At 46.9% G+C, this 9,868-nt stretch overlaps 1 protein-coding gene across 2 annotated transcripts in view; it reads right to left on the bottom strand.

Moving 5' to 3' along the window:
- Positions 1-5,402: 5,402 nt before the first annotated feature.
- The window catches only part of DRP2 (dystrophin related protein 2), a 42,153-nt gene continuing 37,687 nt past the window's right edge, over positions 5,403-9,868 (bottom strand). For both annotated transcript variants that reach the window (XM_024241145.3, XM_054544845.2), the window contains 3 exons: positions 8,927-9,164; positions 7,310-7,430; positions 5,403-6,982 (listed from right to left, as the gene is read on the bottom strand). In XM_024241145.3, the coding sequence (XP_024096913.1) occupies positions 6,858-6,982; positions 7,310-7,430; positions 8,927-9,164 (484 nt within the window). In that variant the 3' untranslated portion in view covers positions 5,403-6,857. The remainder of the gene's footprint in view (positions 6,983-7,309; positions 7,431-8,926; positions 9,165-9,868) is intronic.

Raw genomic sequence — 9,868 nt, 5'->3', positions numbered from 1 at the left:
GTGGTTGGAGAAGTGATATAAATGGCAGCTCCAATATTTGGGTTGAATTACCATGCTGTAGTGGAACTCACACAAGGATGGAACTTGCCTTGGGCAAGCCCCTATGGTTCTTTTTTTTTTTTTTTTTTTTTTTTTGAGATGGAGTCTTGCTCTGTCACCCAGGCTGGAGTGCAGTGGTGCGATTTTGGCTCACTGCAACCTCCGCCTCCCGGGTTCAAGTGATTCTCCTGCCTCAGCCTCCCGAGTAGCAAGGATTACAGGCACCTGCCACCATGCCTGGCTAATTTTTGTATTTTTAGTAGAGACGGGGTTTCACTATGTTGGCCAGGCTGGTCTCGAACTCCTGACCTCAGGTGATCCACCTGCCTTGGCCTCCCAAAGTGCTGGGATTACAGGCGTGAGCCATCATGCATGCCCGCCCCTACGCTTCTTAGAGCCTATATTTTCTCATTGTAAATCATGGGTGATAATGCTTACCACCAAGAGGCATCTGGTGGTTTTCTTGAAGTAGCCCAGCTAGCCGCAGGTCTAATCCCAATTGACAAAGTCAGTGCTGCTTTAGGAAATATACTCCTAAGTTCTCTGTGCCACTTTTAGTGCTCCTACTCCAAGTCAAAGTTAAGCCATGGGCAAAGGAGAGGTCATGTATGAGCAGGGCCTGTGAAGTTGGGATGGAGACGGCAGGAATGCTGGGGGAAATGCAAGGGAAAAAGTAGGACTAAGGGAGATAGGCATGTTAAAGGCAAACAAAATGGAGCCCAGATTAGGAGAGAAGTTCGAGGATTGCTTGAAAACCAAGATGATATTTTAAAAAGATTGTTTTTTTCAGAAACCCATAACTTAAAAGATGAGAATAAGGAGAAAGAATGAGGGAAAGAAGTTGAGTGTCGGAGGTAGAAGGTGGGAGAAGAAGCAGAGTTTGAAAAGAAGATAGGCCTTTCCAGATAAAGGCAGGAAGGGGACTGATAGAAAGTACCCTGGGGTCATGCTGAAGAGACAGGCCAGTGAGTGTGGCACATGTGCCACAGTGGGCATCCAGGAGTGGAAGAGGTAGACGAGCCCTCATACAGCCTCTGTCTGATACTGCAGCCTGAGAACAGTCAGAGCTCTGCTGAGAGGCGGGGTGGTAGGGAAGACAACACAACAGGAAGGGGCAAGGGCAAGCTAGTGTGTTTGCAATGCCCCTCCATCTCCTCTGCTACCACTTCTCAGTGTAACCCAGGGGGGCTGCTTCACCACTGCCCTCCAGTCACCCAAGGCTATTGCCATTCTGACTTTCCACTCCACCCCAACATACGCATGCACACATTCACTCTGACACCTCAGAAAGTTTTCCTTTGCTATAGCTCAGTGATTTTGACTTCTGTATGCTACAGACTTGTGCTGTTCAATATGGTATCCACTAGGCACATGTGGTTTTTGAGCACCACATGACTAGCCTGAGTTGAGATGCGCAGTAAGTGTAAAATAAACACTGGATTTCTATAAAGGAACTGCTCTGTGCCCGCATCCTGATGACCTTACACTATCCACATAGGCCACGCAGGCCAGGCTCAACTGCAGGCTGACTCAGGTCCTGACATAACACCCTGTGATCCTCCCAGAACACAGGAAGACAGGCAGTCTTGTGAGAATTTGCTACAAGAGCGTTTCTCAGTCATCTCCCTATCTTGAGGGAGGTCACCTGCCTCCCTCATTCCAGTTAAATATAGGGCTTTCTGCCTGCTTCCCACTCCAGAGGGTATAGTTGCAGGCCATAAAACTGCTTAGCTGTAGTGTGGCATTGGCTACACAGTACCAGGGGGTCCTACATTCATGTTGCCTGTCATCTAGCCCCTTTTGTTGTCCTGTTATATTGTTCTATGGGACGAGGGATGCAGGGAGCTGATACCATTGCTGATCTTGCTTTTTCTGTCTCTATAAGGAATAAACTGTCTGGATCTATCTGGATCTCGTTTGTGTGTGTGTGTGTGTGTGTGTGTGTGTGTGTGTGTGTGTGTTTCCCCCAGCTGAATGTGTCAGCTTGCTTGACATTTCCAAAGACTTAGTTAAAAATATATTTTAAAATCTCATTAATAATTGTTTTATACTATTACATGTTGAAAGGGTAATATTGTGGATATATTGGGTTAATTATTAAAATTAATTCCATCTATTTTTATTTTTGTAATATGGCTGCTATAAAATTTAAAATTACATATGTGGCTTGCATTATTTTATACTGGACAGTGTTGCCATAGTTTGGTGAGAGGCTGAGGCAGGAGAATTGCTTGAATCCAGGAGGCAGAGGTTGCAGTGAGCTGAGATTGCACAACTGCACTCTAGCCTGGGTGACAGAGTGAGACTCTGTCTCAAAAAAAAAAAAAAGAAAAAGAAAAGACGGACTGACAGGGTTTTACTTATTGACAGGATATATATATACACACAGGATATATATATATATAGATAGACAGATGGATATATATATATAAATAGCTGGATATATATATAGATGGATATATATATAGATGGAGATATATATATATATAGTGTGTGTGTATATATATATATATATAGTGTGTGTGTGTGTATATATATATCTGTAATCTCAGAATAAAAGGTAGACCTTTAAACTGAATAAATATAATTTTATGAAAACTCAATGCATTGTCCTGACTTTTCTTACAATGCTTCAGGCTGGTGAAAAACCCTCAGATTGAGGAGGATGAAATTTAGAAACCATTGCTACATACAGCTCATCTCATAAGGCGCTAACTAGCTAATTTGGGGAGGGTTGGGAGGATGTTGAGAGGTGATTAATCCGGGTAACAGTGGCAGATGAGCCCAATGGGGAGGTCTTTTTGTGTCCCACAGGTGTTGGACTCATCTGGTGGCCTTATGTTTTACAGTACTTCTGTGGCTTCTTGGTCTACCCTCTCTTCCCACCCCCAAATAAGGGAAAGATATGAAATATCAGACTCAGAGAGTATAACCAGAGGAACCAAAGTAAACAAGTACAAATTTATTCTTTTCAAAGCAGAATTCAAGGGAAAGGGGGAAAGCACCACAGTGAGTGGCAATCAAAGTTAACCAATTTGTTCCCAACCCTGTCCCTTTGTCCCCTAGACTTCCATGCCACCCTTGTCACCTCCCCCAAATCCTTTCCCCAATTTTCATCCTGTGACCAGTTCTTGCAGCCAGCAAGCAGCATACCAGACTTCGGTCAGGCCTCAATACTGCCATAGGGGACAGCAAGGGCATTCAGCAGGCCCCCTCTCAAATGTGGCAGCTGTGGGAGAAGATGGACTCTGCGAGCTGAGCCCTGGCCTTGAGCCTTTCCTTCTCCCACAGCCATTGGTGTTAAAAGAGTAAGAAGTAGCTAAAGTGTTCTTTGTTCCTACGGGAGCCACCCAGCTGAAGAATTAAGTCTCCACAGCCTCAGGACAAGGCCCCCAGTTTTTTTCCCAGAACTGTTCGAGTTAAGGCAGCTACTTTCTTGCTTATCTGACATCTATGTGAAGGGAAATTGGATGGGATTTTTGGCCTTGAAATGGTGCCACAGGCCATGACTCTGCCATTGAAAATGTGAGTTCAAATGCTGGATATAGAGCCCAAATCTCAAGCACACACATCAGGAAGCACAGATATTCCTTAAAATGAATCTGGAGGGAAAACATCTCCTAGGATTGGCCTCTTTCTGGCCTCAGGGTTTCTCATTTCTGTGTTCTGCCAACCCATTTCCTGGAGCACCAGAAACTCAAATTGATTTCTTTGTAGGGAAATATTTCCCAACCTTGGACCTTGAAGAAAATGGGCACTTGAGTCTTGATTCTAGCCTTTCTAATCTGGAGGGAAGGGTACATGTCCTCCCTAGGGAAGCATAGCGCAGCCTGATGTCCTCCAGTTAGTCAGCCTTCCGTAACAATGCCCAATCAATGTGAATCCACTCTGCTGTCACTGGAAGCAGAGGTATCCTCGTAATGGCTTTTTGGCCTCTATCAAATTCTGTCAAGAAGAAATCACCTCTCAGTCCTAACTGTTCTCTGATACTATTTGACAACAACCCCAGCAAATGCTCACATTCCTTATCATTGATGCTAATCCCACAGTCAGAAGGTTTTCTTTAGGCTATCAACCTAGCAACTCCCTTCACCATCCTTCAGTGTAGGGCTATAAACTACACAGTGCCATGCACAATACCCTTAGGAGACTAATACACAAGAAGATGTCTAACAACATACAACACATTTTGGTAAATCCAACCCCAAGCTGGATTCATAGTACCCAAGGATCCATTTACCTTACTGTGGGAAAATTCCCCACACATACTGCAGTGACTGTCCCTGGACCCTTGAACAATATACTCACCTTAGGCATTAAGGTAAACACAGGACCACAAAGTGTCAGTGACCCCTTAGTGAGAATTCAACTCTTGACCTGCTGCTTCTGTCCACCTACAACGCAAATCCTACATAACAAGATCTACATCTTTTCCACCATGCCTGGCCCACTGCAGTTGCCTTAGGCCCTCAGCAGCCCAAGAGCTCTCAGGTGGGGTGGGGATAACAGAAAAGATTTTCCAGGACTTTCCTAGTAAAAAACTGCTCCATAACATGTACCCGCCTAAGGCTTAGGCAGGCACACGCCTCCAAGTCCTTGAGCCCTCCGTCCCACATTCCTGCCCACAATCTAGGCTCCTACAAATATGCTCCCACTCTGACTGATGCCCAGGTTCTATGATTGATGCCCGCCTACCACCTGCTCACCATCTATCCAGATACCCAGTTCTCCTGCCCAGAGACCTCATGAACACTAAGGCAGATGTTATGCTGTGCAGTCTGACACCCTGGACCTGTGGCTTAGTGGTGGAGGAGGCAATCCTAAGCTTCTGGACCCAAGCCGCTGCCCTGCCTCCTCTGCGGCAGATCAAACTAGGTTCCTAGCAGTTCTACCCACTGGCCCACTGCTGGATTATAATACAACACCCCAACCATCACTCCCTCCTGATTGTGGTGGCAACTGTTGCTTTCTTTAGCCCTGAGTGAGACCGTAAGAGCTGGAAGGGGCCAGAGAATGTTCTCTGCATCTTAGCTGGCAAAGGCTAATAAAGGCCTGTTTGTTCTTTTCTGCATGGGGTGGGCAGAGCTTGGATTTGCTCTATTTTGGCACCTGAACCATTTAGGGGAGCCCAGGAAAATTCACCCAAGGCCCAGGTCTCAAGGGAACAAGATTTAGAATGAGTGAAGAGAACAGTGACTCTTCCTGTTAGATTCTCTGTGACCACGGGTTTCTGTTGCTTTGGTCTTGAGGACAGCCCACCCCAAACATCAATGGAGAGAGATATCCTAGGGGAGCAGCCAGGATATATCTATCTTTCCAACCAGAGGCTGGGGCTAACAAAGAGCAAGGCAGAACATTAATACTTCAAGAGGTATTAGAATTTAATGTGTGAGTGAGGCCAGGAGAGCACTGATGTACAGTAGATATGTAGAATAGATATGTATGTATATATAAACTTAGGCAAATGAAGTCAACTGCAGGGCTCTAGGTTATAAAGCTCCTCTTGGTAGAAAGCTGCCTAAGTTGGCTCTGAATCTATTCAACATTCCCAAGCCCACTCCCCCACCCCTACTATCTATTCTGAACAGTTTCTGGATAAAGAGATCATAGTATATGTCGCCTAGGAAGAGCTAGTTCAGTTTGAGGATTGGATTCACCTTCCAGAGTTAGAAAGAACAATTTTAGGCACAGGAAGGCCTTGCTGTTGTCTGGGTGGAAAGTGGCCAGCTTCCTGATTTGTGGCCTGTGGCTCCTATGAAGGGGCCACTACACACGGTGGCCAGTTGCAAATGCCTTATGATTAGCTGGGGACAATCAGCCACCTCACCTGATTCAGCCTGAGAGCTAGAAGGGTCACAGCCTGGAAGGGTGTTGGATGGCAGCCATACTACTCCAGACTTGAGGTGGGCTTCCTCTTCCTCACCCAAGGAAAGCAACAATCCCTTGCTCAGCAAGCTGCCACTGTGTCCTCAGGTCTGTGAGGACAGACTCAGAGGAGCAAAGGGTGGCTTCAGCCGGGTTTCCAGAGCAACTCGCAACTCAGTGGGTCTCTCAAAATGCTGAGGACTTTAAGAAATAGGAAGATGTGGGGCAAAAAAAAAAAAAAATCTAAACCCATAAGTATAGATTTAATGCTTCCAAATATAACGTAGAAGAACCAGAATGAACTGTTCTCCCCTTAAGGAAGGTCTGTCAGGGACTGAGGCTAAAGAAAATGAAGATATTTGAGGAGAAACCAATACCTAGGTAGCATTAGGATGGCTAGCGATCTGTCCTGGAGCTGAAGTAATAGAACACACACTGCCCAGACTTTTTCAGGGGCACTTGGGGTGGGGAAGGTGTCTCGGGGATACCCTTTTGCCTCCCTGAGTTGTGCCAGAGAGTAGGGGTAAACCCTGTGGATTCATAATGCTGGAACCTTGGGGTAATTAGGCTTCTCTCTCTCCATAATTCCACGGAGAAGGAAGAGGGGCCAACAGGTACCGCTTAGCTCTGCAAGGCAGCTTCTCTGCTCCCCATCTGAATGGCCAAGTGATATTTGCCTGGGCTGCAACAGAAAGGTACTTAAAAGGCTGACCTCGAACTTGAAGATTAAAGGGAACATTTCTAGAGTCAGAGGAATCATGCCTCCCTTTCCCCCATCACTGCCCGCACCCACCTCACATACCACCAGATCCCTGCTGCTGCCCAGAGCCCAAATAATACTAGTTGAGGAATGTGGGGCCAGTGGAAACTGGAAAGGTTGGGTGAAGGCTGAGGAAAGGCTTTGACCGGAACCAGGAGAGGACTATGAACTATAGGATGGGGATCTGGCTCCATCAAGAGGCCAGCAGGGTGTTGGCAGTCACATCAGAACTTCGCACACTGGGGAAGGCATGACGGAGTTTCTCCATGATGTCCTCCAAGCACAGGCTGACATCCTGGCTCTTTGATCCCACATCATCTGGGTTAAAAAACAGAGATTTGAGAAGAGAACTAGAGACTCCTTTATGAGGCCAAGGGGCCAGATAGAATTCTGCCAGCTGAAGGGCAGACCTGCCCGCAGCATTTGCATCTTCCCAGCACAATGCCTAATACATAGGTTGTGCTCAATGTACATTTATTTGTAGAATAAGCATATGAATTAATCAGTCAGTAAACCAATCATCCCTGACCCTAAGCACAAAGCCAAGAGGAGAAACCAGTCCCAGCTCCGCAAAGCCTTGGGCAGGAAATCGAGGGCAGGACAAAGCCATGGAGAAAGGGGCTGGGAAGGGCCAGGGGAACTCACCTGCAGCCTCGGTGTCTGGAGTAGTCTGTCCCTTCTCCCGGGGGTGACTGCCTTCTGACTGGTGTGGAGAGGAAGCTAGGGACGAGCCTGCAGAGCCACTGCCATCTGATTCGGTGGGTGGCTAGCAAGAGGTAAGGCATGACTTAAGTGGCTTTGCCTTCCTGACCTTACTTTGACAGACTCCTGAGCTTAGAAGGGACCTGAGAGACTTCATACCATCCCTTTACCCTTAGACTTTAAGAAGCTTTTGGTATTACCTAAAACAGTGGCTTCCACTTTTAGGAAACTTCTTAGAATATTGAATTACCCATTACCTTCTTCCTTTAACAACATGTGTCAAAGGCTCCCAGTTCTTATAAGAATGGCATTGTAGGCCGGGCACGGTGGCTCACACCTGTAATCCCAGCACTTTGGGAGGCTGACGTGGGCGGATCACCTGAGGTCAGGAGTTCAAGACCAGCCTAACCAACATGGAGAAACCCCGTCTCTACTAAAAATACAAAATTAGCCTGGCATGGTGGCCCATGCCTGTAATCCCAGCTACTTGGGAGGCTGAGACAGGAGAATCGTTTGAACCCGGGAGGTGGAGGTTGCAGTGAGCCGAGATCAAGCCATTACACTCCAGCCTGGGCAACAAGAGCCAAACTCTGTCTCGAAAATTAATTAACTAATTAATTAATTAATTAATGGCATTGTACCTAAAGGTCTCTTGCTGTCATTTCAGCTATAATTAAGCTATTTAGAACACAATTCTCTCTGGAAATGTAGAGTTTCACACCTGATCAAGGATCAGGACATAGCATATGTTAGAAACCTCCAGGAATCCATAGAGGCCATTCCTTGGAGGATCTGGGGAAGAGGCAGAAGAGTGGTATTTTCCATTACATATAATGACAATAATAGGTAACATTTATGAAGTGTGTACTAAATTCCTGGCATCATGCTAAATTCCATAAATGCATTATCTCCTTTTATGTTCACCACAATTCTATGAAGTTGGTACTGTTACCGTCTCTGTTGTACAGATGAGGAAACTGGGGCTTAGAGAGGTTAACTAACTGTCCAAACACCCCACAGTCAATTGGCAGAGCCACATGCAAACGCAGAGCTGCCTGACTCCAGAGCTTTACCACAGCATACACATTGCCTCTCAGAGATGAAAGGTGCAAAAAGTAACAAGAAACACCCTTAGATAGCACAAATCTTTCTCTTGCCAGACTTGTCCAAACCCACTTCTTTCTAGCAAATACCACACTAGCAAAATCAATGTTTTAGATGATTTTTGAAGTTTGTTCTTTTAGTATGGGATTCCAATGGGTTGTGAAGAAATAAGCCCTCAGAAGTCTTCTCTCTGCCCCAGGCCCCACAGTGGCTGGAGAGTGACACATAGGGTGGCATGGAAGGTAGGTGGAAGAGAGTTGGCTGAAGATGTGACCATGCCAGTCTCTTCTTTCCCCCGCCCCCAACCAACCGCAGGCCCAGTTCTCTTCAGGAAGTTACCTGACAGCCAGTGCCAAGGAGCTCTCTCTTGTGTCTTCTTTGCCACAGCCCTCAGCTTCCCAGCCCTTCCCCTGGGCTCAGAGGCTGCCCTGGCTCTTTTCCTGTCTCCAGCCTCACCTGCAGGAGAAGCTCCCTCAGACGCTGCAGCTGGGACTCTAGCTGCTTGTTGTGATCTTCGAGGATCTGCATGCGTGTCTCCAGGCGGCTCTTATGTTGCCGAAGGATACGGGCCTCGGCCAGAAGCTCCTCATTGCGGTGGTCTGGTGCTGCCTCAGTGGAGCCATCAGCCAGACTGGGTGCCTCAGCTGCCTCCTCATGCTGCCACTTCAGGCGCCTCAGCTCTCCCTGGAGAATACTGCCATGGAGAGAGACACCAAGACCTATGGCTCTAACAGGGCTCTGACTGTCCAGGTTTCAGATGTCCCCTCAGGCCTAGGTGTGAACAATCCCTGTGCTCTTCCACCCCACCTCACCCCCACCCCCACCCCCACCCCCACCCCCACCCCCACCCCCAGCTGTGCTCTTGAATGGCCACATCCACTTCCTCTCCAGCACGTATGTCATTTACTCTGCCATCCTGAGACCTCAGAGCAGAGAAAGTTGACATTTTGGGTAAGAAATGTCTCAGGGCTTTGATGTGCTGCTTTAGGGATTAATTCTGACCTTACAATCAGGCAGAAACAGTCTGCAAATAAAGGAGGCATTAGGGCCACTGACTCACCTACTCCATTTTTAGATGTTTAGATTCCAAGGGAAAACATAACATAAACAAGAGACCACCTGTCTTGCCTCTTCTCTCCACAATCCTCCTTTTTGGCCCACTTTGAACACCCATGCTGGGTCATCAAAAAAACAAATTCCAAACAGGTGGCCTACTTTTGGGGATATCACTTTTGGCTTTGTTCGTTTTTTCTTTATTTGCAACAGAACAGTCACTCTCAGCCCAGTGTTTCCCAGGGCCTGCAGACTGCTGCTCAAAGGCAGTGTTTCTCAAATGATTCATGGTAAAAATCCAGGTTTTTTTTTTTTTCACTCTGTTGTGGGCCAGTATGTGGTCCC

This window comes from Pongo abelii, chromosome X (genome assembly GCF_028885655.2).
Source record: "Pongo abelii isolate AG06213 chromosome X, NHGRI_mPonAbe1-v2.0_pri, whole genome shotgun sequence".
Taxonomy (NCBI): domain Eukaryota; kingdom Metazoa; phylum Chordata; class Mammalia; order Primates; family Hominidae; genus Pongo; species Pongo abelii.
This window is presented reverse-complemented; position numbering and strand designations above follow the sequence as displayed.